Source organism: Ascaphus truei, chromosome 13, assembly GCF_040206685.1.
Source record: "Ascaphus truei isolate aAscTru1 chromosome 13, aAscTru1.hap1, whole genome shotgun sequence".
NCBI classification, from domain to species: domain Eukaryota; kingdom Metazoa; phylum Chordata; class Amphibia; order Anura; family Ascaphidae; genus Ascaphus; species Ascaphus truei.
Window position 1 is genome coordinate 15,626,180 of NC_134495.1, and position 15,635 is coordinate 15,641,814.

Consider the following 15,635-nt stretch of genomic DNA (forward strand, 5'->3'; position numbering starts at 1 on the left):
AGTCTTAGCCCGCGTCTACCGTTAGCAATGCGCATGTCCATAGAGCGCGACGGCTCGGCCATTTTTTCCGCAAGACGAAATCTTTTTGATTTTGTCGCGCGACAGCCGGGTCGCGTGCGCGGTTCAGCCAATGAGGGCGAACCGCGCACGTGACGTCACGGGCAAGCCCCCAAACATTGAATTAGAGCTGCTCTTGGTCGCGTCTCCTCCTCCAGACCCCACAGGCCACGGATCGCCTGCGCAGCAGGCGTGCGCGATGTCACGCGCATGCGCGCACCTATTTATGTACAAACCCTTATGCTGTAGTGTAGATCATGCACCATCTTACTAGCCATGTTTTGTTTTTATTTTATAGTGAATTATTTAGCTAATTATGGCTGCAGATTTCTCTTGTACGAAATATCAAAAGAGTTGGCTGTCTCCTGAAATATATTAATTGGTGGTCAATCATGGCAGCAGAGGGTCTAACTAATCTATGTTCTTTAATCCCACGAGTGACTTAAAAAAAGAACCCCCCTTTTGAAAAGAGCCTATTTATTCTCTGTCTAGTACTCCGACTATCCAAGATAATTGGAAATCAGAAAAACGACTATAGCAGGGTCCTATATACAGGTGGAGAATATTTAGACACAGAATTTAGTGCATACAGAGAAACTAATAATAGCATTCATGCTGCTTCTACAACGCTGCTCTATAAATATTTAAATAGCAGCTCATCTTTCAGACCAAGTCACCAGTAACAAAGATCAAGCAGTCTGACCTTTTGTTAACTTGCAACAGGAAATATGATTCTAGCAGGCTGCTTTTGCCATTTTCCTCGGAGAACAGGCTTTGTGTATTATCTGTGAATCCATAATATATCTAACGTGGGCGGGATAGCCGGTACAAACGGGTGTGCTAACTTCTTAGCTGCTGGCAATTCATAGTCGCCAGTAATATTACCTGCACGCAGTCTGCACAATATATGTGGGCTTTTGTAAAGCTAACGTCAATTCGTGGCCTTGGGTAAATCACGAGTGGGTTAACAGCTGTGGTTCTGCTCAGCCTCACAATGTAGAACTTCTTCAGAAGTCAGCATGGACTAGGCGTAAGGGGTGCGCACACTTTTCCGTTGGCTCATTATTATATGGGCGTCGGGTAACTTGTCCCTAACTATTGAGCTGCACACTGATACATTATCACAAAGAAGCACAAGATGAAATGCGTCTTTGCTCCCATGTAGCATTAATACACCAAACTTGATACTGATGCTAATATGTATGGAATCTCCCCCCCCAAAAAATCTGTACATTAAAATTAAAAAGCAATGTTTTTTTGGGTCCAGAATCCCCAAATCTCTCTGTTTTCAGTCTGTGGAGGTTGGCCGACCCTTAGAGGGGCAATCCATGCAATATCCTACATATGTTTCTTAAAATAAATCAGTTCTGTAGTATTAGATCATACTTACTATAAAAAAAAAATCATCTCTTAATGCCACTTTTAATGGAGGTTTAATATACTGAGCATCCTTTGATTTCTATAGAAGGGTTTAACCTACTTCCCCAGCAGTGCCAGATCTTTGTAACATATTACTGTTTGTGATAATTTGTTGCCAATATTGCCAGCAGTGTAAGCGGCAAACTGTAACAATACATAATGGTACCTTAGTAATATATGAATACATTATAGCTGCTGAGTTACATTCACTGAAGGAATGATTGAAACTAAACGGCAGCCATTAAGTGAACCCTAGGAATCAGGATCTTTGCTGATCAATCATTGGAAAACGAAAATCGATCAGCATCTTAGATAATTAGTTTTCAATAAAGTTAATCAAAGGCTGCATATATTTTTTTTTAAAAGTGTAAGTTTTCTTTTATTTAAAGTGCAGCTTGGCATGCCTATTTAAGCTTAAGAAAGTAAAAATTACCATATAGGAAAAATGGGGATTAATTAAAAAGTAATAACCGTAAATAAACAACCCCCCCCCCCCCCCCAGCTATTTCCAGACAGAATATTACCTGCTTCCAGCTTCCACTGTACACAGCTCTGAAGAATTCCACTATTTTTATTGGATGGATTGGGTTTAAACCAAATTTGCATTGTTACAACAATTTTAAATAGCTATGTGGTTGTGGTCCTTATTATTTCATTTTTGCACAAATCAGATTGTGGAAATATTTAATTTGTCTATAGCAAATTGCCGGAAATGTAATGCAGTTCTTACGTACAGTGAAAATCAAACTTGGGAATAGAGCCGATTGCTGATGAGTTTTGTTTAAGGCGGTTCCCAAACGTGAGTGATATTGACGCCTTGAGGCTTTTTCTTGTGTGACATCTGCTTCCTAAAAAGGGATTTTGCAGAGAGAAAAATCAATGTGGGAGATAATGCAGCATTTCTGTGTTTTGTTTTTTTTTTGTCGTCAACAAAAGACATTTTGGCTGCTACACAATTGTATTTTTTTATTTTATTTATTTACTAGCAGAGAGACCCGGCGTTGCCCGTGATTAAAATTCCCTGCCCCCTCCTCTCTCCGCTCCCCCAGTCTTTCTCCGCTCCCCCTCTCTCTCTCTCCCCTCCCCCCCTGCGCAGCTCCGGTCTCCCGCCCCCCCCCCCCTGCGCAGCTCCGGTCTCCCGCCCCCCCCCCCCCCCCTGCGCAGCTCCGGTCTCCTCCCTCCCCTGCAAAGCTCTGGTCCGCCCCCTGCACAGCTCTGGTCCGCCCCCTGCGCAGCTCTGGTCCGCCCCCTGCGCAGCTCTGGTCTGCCCCCTGCGCAGCTCTGGTCCGCCCCCCTGCGCAGCTCTGGTCCCCCCCCTGCGCAGCTCTGCTCCCCCCCCTGCGCAGCACACAGTGTCACATACACAGTGTCACACACAGCGTCACACACACACACAGCGTCACACACACACACAGTGTCACACACACAGTATCACACACACAGTGTCACACACACAGTGTCACACACACACACTGTCACACACACACGCACACAGTGTCACACACACACAGCGTCACACACAGTGTCACACACAGTGTCACACACACACAGCGTCACACACACACACAGTGTCACACACAGTGACACACACAGTGTCACACACACACACACACACACACTGTTACACACACTGTTACACACACTGTTACACACACTGTTACACACAGTGTCACACACAGTGTCACACACAGTGTCACACACAGTGTCACACACAGTGACACACACAGTGCAGTCAGTTGGAGTCTCTTGCCTGTGCTGTATGTGGCTCCCTCCAGTCTGTGATGGGGGGCTCTCCCCATGAGGTTAAATGCAGCCAGCTCTGGTGTGAGTGCACACTCCTCACATTTTGGCCTTCCTGCCTCTGTGGCTGCTGGGAGTATTGGGGAGCGTTGGGGGGCGGGAGGAGCCTGTGTTACTGGCTGGTGTGGCTGTGAATGTGCTCCTCATAACGCGCTCTGCGGAGTGACACTGACGCATCCTGCTCACTGCCTGCCTCTCGCTGGAGCTGTCGTGGGGAGAGGAGGAGAGGGGGCTGACAGAGCTACCGCTGAGCGGCTTGTGCCGTTTGGCGAATGGTCTTTCATAGCGGGGGCAGGGAGGGGGGAGCGCCTTCGGCAGGGGTTTAGAGTCAGTGTAGAGCTGAGGGGGAAGGTAGCGGGGAGGTGAGCTGCGGGTGAGGGTGGGGAATGATGGGGGGGGGGGGAGAGAGCCGGCGGGGAGGTGAGCTGCGGGTGAGGGGGGTTGATGGGGTGAGGAGGAAAGAGGAGAGTGGCGGGGTGGCAGGCCGCGGGGTGAGGAGGAGAAGAGGATAGTGGCCGGGTGGTTGGGTGAGGTCATAGAAGCAAGCAAGCCAATGAGGTGTGCGGGGGCGGGGCCAGGCCATGGACCAATCTGATTGGCCAGAGGCTGAGTGACAGACCCACGGACCAATCAGATTCACCACATCTTGTAACAATCTCACAAATTTCAATTATATAGATATAGATTTATAAACTGTAAAAATACTGTTATGTAGCAGCCAAAATATATTTCCTAAAATTAGGGTCCTCCGTTCATTATGATAAATCAGCAATAGAACAAATTTAGCTCCTGGGCATAGCGGCCATGCCCTTATTGTGCGCATTTTCCAGGGGAGAACGCGGGACGCAGAACGCGACCCGAAACGCAGGGAAATGGAAGAGGACTTGCGTGTGGCCACATTCACATGGTTGCTATGAGGTCACGTGATCGGGACTTGCCAGAGGCATCTTGCCACTCGAGGGCTGCGGCCCTTCCAGCATCCAAAAGGTTAAAAGGAATAACTGTTTTAGGGCTGTATTCAAATACATGTAATGGCATACGCAAGCGATCTACTTTATTCCATATTACTCACTGCAGGCCCCGCTTGGCGTCATACACTGAGCAGGGTTTACGGTAATATTCGAGCTCGGAAACTTGAGGTTTGCCAGTTTTTGTTTTTTTTTTCTTCTTCTCTTGAACCATTTCTCTGGATATTTTGAATGGTAAAACCTATTGCATTTAATATCTGGGCTGAAAGCCTGGTTAATTTGATTTGTATTGACAAAACGCTACTTCCTTTTGGCATTCTGTCTGGTGCGGCAGCTCGAAATAAATGAGGGTTCTGCGTAGAATTCATTCTTAAACCCTTTCATTGAGTCGCGTTGCAAGTTGTGGTCGCGTGGAGATTCTGTGGCCCCACGTTTTCGTAGGCTGTGAAGCTTCACCTCAATGTCAGGGAAGTCTCTGAGCTAATGGAGAAGCTGTATTATAATATGCTTTAACCACTTGAATGCCCCATGATTTGTGGCTTATAAGGTCGTTTTTCTAGGGGAGATCGCGTTCTGCGCTTTTGTAGAAGGCTCAAAGCAGTCTGGCCGGCAGGGGAATATATAATAATGTGTATATTCAGGGGCAGGCTGGACAGGGGGGAAATTGCCCCCTAGGCTGATCCTATTTGCAGGAATGCGGCCGCTCTCTGCTTTTGCGGTAACTGTGGCCCGCCCAGATTTTGGCTCTGTTCCCAAAGTTGACAGCAGGCTGGCGTCAGGCTACGGCCCCAGTGTTAGCTGCTGCGTGCACTACTGCCTGCGCGTCAAGAACAAGATCCGCCCCTGAAGGGTGTCGGGCCCAGTAGCTGCCACATGCGCATGGAGAGATCGCGATGCGCTACCAAATTTTGTAAAGACAAGATTTTTGTCTTTGCCAGTGGCGACGGAGCGCTGGCCACGTGGCGGTGGCGGTTCGGCCAATGAGGGTGAACCAGCCGCGTGACGTCATGGCCGCGCCCCCGCCACGCCTGCAGCTATCTCCTACAGCTCAACCACAGACCGCTTCTCCAGGTTTTTACACGTGCCGCCAGGCGCATCAGCTAACACTGGGGCCTTAACCTTAAGCTTCAATTATACCAAGAGCTGCAGGGCAGCAGCGCTATTCTGTGACATCACCCTGCGCTGCCACCGCGCGGTATCTTCATTATACCGGGGAGACAGGCGAGAAGAGTAGCAGAGGAGGCATGGCCTTGAGTGGTTCGCCCTCATTGGCTGAACTGCTCAGGTATATTTACTTGAATTGGGTTTGTCTTGTTTTTGAGCCTCGCGGGCGACATTTTCTGTATAATCACTGCAGCAGGAGCTGAGACTGGGGAGGAGCAGGAGCTAAAGGCACTGGGGAGGGACAGGCAAAGACTTGCGCAGGGGGCGGAGCTAACAGTGCAAATGGAGCAAAGGGGCTAGTGGGCGCCTAAGGTAAGGAAAATTGCCGTCCCAAAAATAAATCTGCCTACCGATTGGGCACTGCAAAATGCGTTCGGATTAATCCTAATCCGCCATTGGATACAATCCGGGTGGATTTTTAAGACACCAATTGGCAAATTCCATATCTACCGGTCAGAGAAATAACCCCGCGGATTAATCCGTTTCCGGATTTTTAAGTATCCGGACGCGGATTTTCCGATTTGCTCTCTAAAATAAAATTAATAAATAAATAAATCCCAAACTGCGGATTTGCTTTTTGAGACTGATCCACAGACCAAATGAACCGAGCCGGATCCAAGTCTGCCAAAAACCACAGATCGCCCATATGTACCTGTGACACAGCGAAATAATGTGACCTGCCCAAGGAGCCAACACGAGGATTGGAACCCGGTTTAACCCCCTTCACAGGCAGTGATGTCTGTCCCACCTATTTTTTTGGTTGTTGGGGTGTTTGCAATAAGGTTGCTATTAAACTCAAAACAATTTGCAGCTGGCCTCCCTCTCCGTAACTTCTGTCGTGTTGCCTTGCTTTGCCTGCCCCTGGTACACTGTTGTTCACCGAGAGAGATTCAGTTACGCTTATATTCAACTGACAGAAAGCAGCCAACCAGCTCTGCGCAGAGGGTTATAAATAAGTAAAAAGACACCGGCAGCCGTGGGCCTCACACAGGGGCTAGGCCGGTGTCACCGAGCATGGCTTCAGCAAGCACAGCTGGGATAACAGTAGGGCATAGTGCAGCTAGGACCTGCTGCAAGTCGCCATGTTTGTAGTATTCCGTCATGAACGGGTGGTCTCGGCCTTGGGTTAGCAGACTGGTGGGTTGTTGTTTATCAGATTGGCAAAACGTTCCAAGACTGCAGTGTTATAATATGTACATTATGTATATAGCGCTAACAATGTACAGCAAGCAGTGAATTATAATACAATAAGTGCGTTAAACATGCAACTACATGACGGGGGAACAAAGCCATGCCCGGGAGAGCTTATAATTTAATGGCTGTGACGGAGTGTTAATTGCAGCTCAGAAGGATGGTAGATTTTGGTAATTACTGTTCAGTGTGTTATTGAAGACCCTGTCCATTACTACCAGAGACAACTTGGCAGATTTCTAATCACTACCTTTAACGCAACTCTATTTTCTCCGGGATCAATAGGGACTACTAGAGCTTTGCACTATTATAGAACAAAAAAGGGCTCGTTTTACCTCCTAATTGCCAGGTTGGGCCTTCAACATTTTGCTCTGGGCCGGGAAAGGATTAAGAACATATCAACCAAGGGGAGGACACGTTGCCTGTGTAATGTCCTGCTCAGCACAATGTCACGTCATATAAATATGTACCTAATTAGTTTGATCACCAAATTACTTCTGCACATCCAAGTATTAATCACGAAGATTTACACCTTCTACACTTTACCGCACTTCTAACATTTTTTAGCGAGCTATTTTTTAGCAGTGTAGTAATACACGACAATCATATAAATAACAAATAATACAAATAACACAAAGGGAAGAAGTGCTTCAGACATAACAGTAACATTTAGGAAAAGGAGTCCCTGCCCCGAAGAGCTTACCATCCAATTGGTTGGTAGGAAGAACGTACAGAGACAGTAGGAAAGTGTTCTGGTAAGTGTGTCTGCAGCGGGCCAAGGTTTATGTACAGTATGAGGTGTATAGTATCAGCCACGAAGCTACTCATTTGCTTCCTTAAGCAGGTGTGTTTTAAGGTGAGTAGAGAGGGTGCTAGTTGGATATTGAGGGGAAGGGCATTCCAGAGGTGTGGGGCAGTCAGTGAGAAAGGTTTAAGGCGGGAGAGGGCTTTAGATAAAAAAGGGGCAGAGAGAAGACATCCATGAGCGGAGCGGAAGAGTTGGACAGGTGTATAGCGAGAGTGTCTCATCTGTGCTAGTAAGAGTAAGCATTGCAGAGCCTTGTAAATTCATGGAAAGGCCACATACCTGAAATCGGCCTGTGATATGTTCCCCATTGACGACTTGTTTACAGAGATGCCAGATATAACAAGGTCATGCAGTGTTTTCCTGGTCCTGTGGCACCTTACGGCTCTGCAGCATTAAACAACCTGATATAAATGATGTGCTAATCCAGGGGCAGACAACTCCAGTCCTCAAAGGCCACCGACAGGCCAGGTTTTAAGGCTATCCCTGCTTCAGCACAGTTAATGACTGAGCCACCTGTGCTGAAGCAGGAATATCCTTAAAACCTAGTCTGTAGGTGGCCCTTGAGGACTGGAGTTGGCCACAGTTGCACTAGTTAGTTGCATACATGGCACTCCTTTCCCTTCCTCTGTGGGTGACCTAGGGGTGAAAATTGGTAATATTTGGAAAAGAGAAATGTTTGTGGTCAAGTAATGAGAGATGTTAGAAGCATCATGCAGAGGACTATATGCTGTGAGGCCGCTTCCCAATGCTGCTAAACAGTTCAGCTTCATTGAAATAAATGGGACTGAAATCTCTACACATTTTAAATTATACCCCCTTCCCCTCCCTCCCATTCTCACCCTTTGAAGTTCAGACTGTCCTGGTTCTTTTCTCCCCTCTCCCTCTTTCTTCATATCTTTGCTACCTTCTTTATTTCCTCCCTCCTGACATACCTAGGCTCATCCTGGGAGACTTTAACATCCCTATTAACCACCTCGATTCCACCTGCTGCCTCCAAAACTCACTCTGTAACCTCCGCCTTTGTTGGATCCCAGTGGACTACTTTTCCTTTGTCCCGCTTCTGCTCAGGTCTCTAACTCTGCAAACTCTTCCTTCCGTTTCTCTGATCACCACATTCCAAAGTTTTAGCCTCGCCCTACCTCCTGTGCCATCCCTAACACCCAGCTCCACACGCCCATGTAGATACTAACATGCTCTAGACCAGCTCCAATTTTCTACATAATTAGAACCTCTACTCTCATCTCCACCCTTGCCTGTCCTGATCTGGCAATGTTCCTATACAACTATACACTTCCTTCCACCACCACCACCACATACCACTCACAACAATTTTAGCCACAACCATGGCACACTAACTTAACCCACTACCTTAAAAATGAGCCCTAACACTGCTAAAGGATACTGGAGAGAGGGCTTTTTGTCTTTTCAGTTACATCTCCGGAGACCGTAAACCTGGCTACAACTGTAGCTCTTCCATCTTCATGACTATTACTAAATGGGGCAGTAAAACTTTATATTGAACTAGCTGAGATACCCGGCGTGGCCCGGGATGTGAATCTCTAATAATTGTTTTGTGGTGTGGGGTGAATCTTGGGTGGGGTGGTGAATCTTGGGGGGGGGGGGGGGGAGTGAATCTTGGGTGGGTGGATGGGGGGTGGTGAATCTTGGGGGGGTGGTGAATCTTGGGTGGGTGGGGGGGTTGCATCTTCGGGGGGTGAATCTTGGGTAGGGGTGAATCTTGGGTTGGTGGGAGTGAATCTTGGGTGGGGGGGTGGTGAGGTGGGGGTTGGGTGAGTCCCCCCCCCTCATCCCAGGCAATCCGTTCCCCGCCCCCCTGTCCCCGGTGCTTGTTTTCCCCCCCCTTCCCCGGCGGTGTTTCTCCCCCCCCCCCGTTGTCTCCTGCGCGTGTTTCTCTCCCCCCCTTGTCCCCTGCACGTGTTTCTCTCCCCCCTTGTCCCCTGCACGTGTTTCTCTCCCCCCCTTGTCCCCTGCGCGTGTTTCTCTCCCCCCCTTGTCCCGTGTGTGTTTCTCTCCCCCCCTTGTCCCTTGTGTGTGTTTCTCTCCCCCTCTTGTCCCCTGCGTGTGTTTCTCCCCCCCCCCTTGTCCACTGCGTGTGTTTCTCTCCCCCCCTTGTCCCCTGCGTGTGTTTCCCCCCCCCCTTGTCCCCTGCACGTGTTACTCTCCCCCCCTTGTCCCCATCGTGTTTCTCCCCCCCCCCTTGTCCACTGCGCGTGTCCCCCCCCTCTTGTCCCCTGCGCGTGTTTCCCCCCCCCCCCTCTCCACCACTCCCCAGCTCTCCCGGCGGTCCCCGGGGAGGGGAGAGAAAACGGGGCCCGCAGGTGGTGAGAGCTGCAGGTGAGGGGGAGTAATGGGGGGGGGAGCATGAGGGGGAGGTGAGCTGCGGGTGACTGCACCGGGCGGTGTTGGTGAAGGGGGGGGGTTTAGTGTGGGGGGGGGGGCACGCAGCAGCGCACAGTACCTGAGGTGGTGTCAAGTCCGCAGGGGAGGTGAGAGCAGGCGGTGAGGCAGTGATTGTTCTGAGTGTGGCAGTTGGGTTTGTGAGGTCAGCGTACCACGCAGGCCAATGAGAGGCGTGCGGGGGCGGGGCCGGGCCAATCAGATTGGCCAGAGGGTGAGTGACAGACGAACGGACCAATCAGATTGCCCATAAGCACAGCAAACGAACAACGTGCACAGCAAACAAACAACGTTTTCATTTTTATAGATATAGCTATAGTGATTCAGCTTCATTGTATACCTGATGCCCATTGTTAAGAAGTGGTTTTGCTCCACTGAAATAACTCCAAGCCTTTTCTTCTTCCTCCCGCCAGTTCAGAAATGATCTCCAGTGCCTGCAACCATCAGTGCATCACAGAACATACAATCAGATCCATTTTCTAGAGGAGAAATCGCGCCCGTTTCGATCCGATGTCACTGCGATATCTCCGGGGAAGGTGCACTGGACTTTTCTAGTAAGTCTCTGTTTTTGTGGCTCACATTTTATGTACTTTTCTTGTGACAAAGGTAAAAACATTGGGGTCTATGTATGAAGACAAAGCCAGTGCAATTCTAGGGCAAAAAAAATAATAATGTTGCTTTGAATGGGATTTTTTTTCTTTAATGCTGCAGACCAAGCAATATCCTACATGTGTTTTTGTTTGTTTTTTTAAATCAGTTCTGTACTATGAGAAAATACTTGTAGCATTTAAAAAATTTTAAATAATTTTTTAGACATTTTGAATGTATTTTACTGTAACAAGCATTTTTGTTTCTATAGCAACCATTTACAAAGTCACATCCCCTTCCTCTTCTGAGACAGGCTCTGGCACACCCCTTTTGCCCTCTCTAGCAGTGCACCAATTGTATCTAGTGTCTGCTTGGTCACATGATCTTCCACACAGAACTTTGCATTTTGGGTAATCTGCTGCAGCCCTAACAGTGATATAAAGAACCCCTGAGCCGAATCTTCAGCGATCGATTACAGGAGAACAGATCGATCGGCAACGTAGCTAATCACTTGTCAGTGTGCAGATTGTATTGATGCACGTATTGAATGATTTTTAAAATGGCAGCTTGAACTGCAGCTTTAATACCTGTGTTGTAAGAGGGAGGGGGGTGATTTGCCTCAGAATTACACCACATCCTAGGATGAGTGATTTCTTGCTAGGAGGGGGAACCTTGGCATGGGAGTTGGCGGTGTTCTTAATTTTGTGTCAAAATTATATTCATGTTTTTTTTGGGGTGGGGGGTTGGGGGTTATCTCCGTGAATTTGCAAAAAAAAATAAAAAATGCTCGAATATTTTGAATATTCCAATATTGTTTTTCGAATATTCTCTACATTTTCAAATATTCTCTTCATTTATTTGTAATTTTTTTCCCTCAGCTTTTTCTTGTAAACATTTGAATATTTCAAATATAAAAAAGATGGTGTTTTTAAAAAAAAATTTTTTTTCAATATTCTTACAACTAGAATTTTTGAATATTTGAGTTAAAAAAAATGGGGGAATAATTAGCCAATCTCTAGTTCTTACCACTACGCTACTCCTTCAGTTCTGGGGAAGGGAAAGTCCTACGGAAAAACAACCCTCTCTCTCCCCCCCCCCCCCGCCGACCCCCTCTCTTGCCTTGTAAAGCGGACATTCACGGCTGTTTTAATATAGGAAGAATGTCCTGACCGCATCATAACAACCATACAATATCTGTCTCCCCAGACTAGGCATGCTCTTTATCTTCCGTCATTAATCTCCTCTGTACATAAAGCCGGGGACCTGCGCCATGCACCTCTTCGTTACTAAGTAACTGTGGCCCGTGCCAGTGACTGCAGCTGTCGATCGACAGCCTGCGCAAGCGAGACGTTGAAATATAAGTGCAGTCTGTTGTTAAATGGAGTCGGATAAGGGGGCAATTTACGACTTTGTTGCCAGATTGGGTTAACCCAAGGGGTGGCCAACTCCTGTCCTCAAGGGTCACCGACAGGTCAGGTTTTAGGGATATCCAGCTCCAGCGCAGGTGGCTCAGCCAATGACTGAGCTACTAACTGAGCCACCTGTGCTGAAGCAGGGATTCCATGAAAACCTGATCGGCTCAATGAGTAAAGGCACTGACTGGCACTGAGTGTGAAGCGGGGGAACCTGGTTCAATTCCCGGTGTCGGCTCCTTGTGACCTTGGGCAAGTCACTTTATCTCCCTGTGCCTCAAGCACCAAAAACATAGATTGTAAGCTCCACGGGCCAGGGACCTGTGCCTGCAAAATGTCTCTGCAAAGCGCTACGTAAAACTAGCAGCGCTACACAAGAACATGCTGTTATTATTTATTGGTGGCCCTTCAGGACTGGAGTTGGCCACTCCTGGGTTAACCCCTTCACTGACTGAAGGGCCAGCAATGTCTTGCTGTGTAATGTGTTGACAGAACTTCTGGACGTGAAAGGCTTAAAGCCAAGGTGCCCTTTTGCCGTACTCCAAAAAGAAATTTGTTCCACACAAATTCCCTTTTCATTTTCTTTTTTTGGGTAGTTTATTAATTTGTTTTTTTTTGTTCAGCGCTTCTTGGAATATTCCCAACGTCAGACAAGAACTGCTTTGATCACGATCCATCCCCACAGCTTTGTACGCGCTGCAGCACTCCTTCCTCGGCAAGCTGTGACCTCCGCATCCACAGAGGCCTCCTGTGCACAGCACGCACGCGCAGAGGCCTCATGCGCTCAGGACACATGGCCTCCAGAGGCCTCCAGCGCTCAGCGTGCACGCTCCTCCAGCAGCCTGTTTCTCTCCCGTGGCACACTGCTGGAGGAGCGTCCGTGCGTCATCACGTGGAGACGCCAGTCAGTGGCTCAGCCGTTGAGCTGAGTAGCTTCCACGGATCCAAGTTCTACGAGCGTAGAGTCCGGGGACTGGTGCACCGGGTACTAGCAGAATTACATCAACGGACATTTCCAGCTCTGACTGGGATATCGTGGAACCTACTTTTACCTTTTTCATTGCAAGTCCATGCTATTCAGTTAGGTCCGGAAATAATTGGACACTGATACAAGTTTTGTTATTTCGGCTGTGTACCAAAATAAATTCAAGGTGCAGTTAAATAATGAATATGGGCTTAAAGTGATGTCTATCAGATTTAATTTGGGGGTATTGACATCCAAATTGGAGGAAGGGTTTAGGAATTACATCTCTTTATATATACACTTCACACAAACGCATGGATCGCAGTAGAAGAGGCAGCACATCGCAGGTAAGTGATCAAAACATGTAGAGTATTGAAAGAAGGTATCCAACGTGTCAGTCCTATAAAAAGGACTTTATAAAAGGACTTTTACCAGTGTGGTGAACTGCCTCCTCTTCTACCCCGACCCCCAAGAGAGAGGTGTGTGTGTGTGTGTGTGTGTGTGTGTGTGTGTGTGTGTACACACATGTATATAGAATTCCCCCTTTTCACCCATAGGTCTATGAACCATAATGTTACTTAGACGCAGGTTGTTTGAAATAAATGCTTGATGCTCTCTTCTCTAGTGGAATTAGGGATGCATGGTGATATGATTGGGGTATTACAGATATTACAGGCTACAGAAACAGCAATTATGAAACGCTCCAGATTTCTGCATGGTTTTAAATACATTTGCATTAATAAAAACACGGAAGCCCTTTAATTTAACCGCGGGTGGCAACGTCTATAAATAGCTTTCAAAGTGCGCTGTACATTTTGGTAACTTGTCGGCAACGAGTGTGGAGCACATCACAGAGCGCATTGTTAGAACGGAATGAAAGGGGCGGACGTAGGGACGTTTTATTTGACGCGATGCGGCTCACAGCTTGACCAGCTTTATCTGAACTTAAAGATGACTTAATGAAATGACAGTGAATCACTATAAATCTAAGTGAAGTGTCCGTTTGCAGCGGGGTCTGCATTGCATGTGAAGCATCCTTTAGCAACAGATATTTTCAGCTGGCAATACAGTGAAAGTACTCAGCCATACGACACCATCTCTACCTTTGTCATACTGTAAATTGTTTTCCAGTATGCCTAGGGTGTTAGTGGGTTTATCCCTGCAGCTTCCCAGGACATATACACACACACACATATATATATATCTCTTCAAGTTTGTTCTAGGAAGCTGCAGGGAGTGTAAGTTGCTCACGCAGGGATTGAACCCACCAACACTGTGTGTGTGTGTGTGTGTGTTTTTGTTTGAAATAAATGCTTGATGCTCTCTTCTCTAGTGGAATTAGGGATGCATGGTGATATGATTGGGGTATTACAGATATTACAGGCTACAGAAACAGCAATTATGAATCGTCCAGATTTCTGCATCCCTTGCTGCAGTGGAAGTGCTGTTTGCTGGGTGATAATGGTGAAAGGCGGGGTTGCAGACCTGTTTAAGACATGCAAATGAGCATACAGCAATATTTCCATTTGCTCTGGAGGATTTTTGTCACTTTCTTTACCCACCATAACTTAACTGTGTATGGTAACCTATCCTTGCTTCATTTTTGCATAGCCAGTATAACCAACCCCACACTGAGGAGACCCATTAAGGTCGAAACGGCTGTTGTGGGTGGGTTTACTGGCTATGCTCAAAGCTGTGACCATGCAGCAAGCTTAAGCCCATAGGGAACCATGTTAATGGTTTTGAAGCAAAAGGTGGCACTGTGTGCTCATTTGCATGTCATTTCCCAGATTCCCTTGCTGCAGTGGAAGTGCTGTGGGCTGGGTGATAATGGTGAAAGGCGGGGGTGCAGACCTGCCTAAGACATACAAATGAGCATACAGTAATATTTCCATTTGATATACATACATACATACAAGGCTCTTATTTTGATTTGGAAAATGTGTTTCTTAAGCATGAACATTTAAACACCGTTCAGCTGACATCATGCAAGCCAGACCAAAAGAGTACAATAGCAAACATAAGTATACAGAAGGGGACCAGCGACGTAATCTTGTTATTTTCTGAGAAGATGGAGAGCAGCAACAGAACAAAACACGAACATAGCAAGAGAATCGCAATTACAGGCTGAGCTAAATTTGCCATGAACAACTACAGTACATGGCTCTTTTAGTAGAGAACGGAGGAAACGACATCCGTCCGCCGCCTTTTTTTTTTTTTTTTTTTAGACATCACCAATAAATCCTATGAAGTAATTATGACGTTACATAGTTACATAGTAGCATGAGGCTGAAAAAAGACATATGTCCATTGAGATTAGCCTGTGTTACATTTAGACGACGGATACTTATCCTATATTTGTATTTACCGTATATTGATCCAGAGGAAAGCAAACAAAAAAAAAACCAGTGAAACATTATCATTAATGTGTTATAAGGGGAGAAATTAATTCCGCCCTGGATCCAGTAATGCAAAATCAGATTTCTCCCTGGATCATCATCCTTCCCATGTTTACTTCTTTGGTATATTCCTATATATTTTTCTAAAAAGGAGGTCTGGCCTTTACTTAAAGATATCTATTGTATCTGCCATCACAGTCTCCATGGGTAATGAATTCCACATTGGAACTGCCCTTACTGTAAAGAACCCTTTCCTTTCCAGTTTATGAAATGTCCTTTCCTCCAATCCCAAGGGATGACCCTGCGTCGTTTCTTCTGTCCCTGGGATCTTTAGTTTCTTTAAAACAAATTATTTCTTATATATAGAATATAGGACCCTTTTCAGTGTGAGATGGGTAGGCAGATTATTATTGGAGATAAGGAAAAAGCTGAGGTATTAAACAAATT

At 46.8% G+C, this 15,635-nt stretch overlaps 1 protein-coding gene across 32 annotated transcripts in view; it reads left to right on the forward strand.

Moving 5' to 3' along the window:
* The window catches only part of RIMBP2 (RIMS binding protein 2), a 175,322-nt gene that overhangs the window by 52,356 nt on the left and 107,331 nt on the right, over positions 1 to 15,635 (forward strand). For all 32 annotated transcript variants that reach the window (XM_075568667.1, XM_075568668.1, XM_075568669.1 and 29 more), the window contains one exon: positions 10,239 to 10,379. In XM_075568667.1, the coding sequence (XP_075424782.1) occupies positions 10,239 to 10,379 (141 nt within the window). The remainder of the gene's footprint in view (positions 1 to 10,238; positions 10,380 to 15,635) is intronic.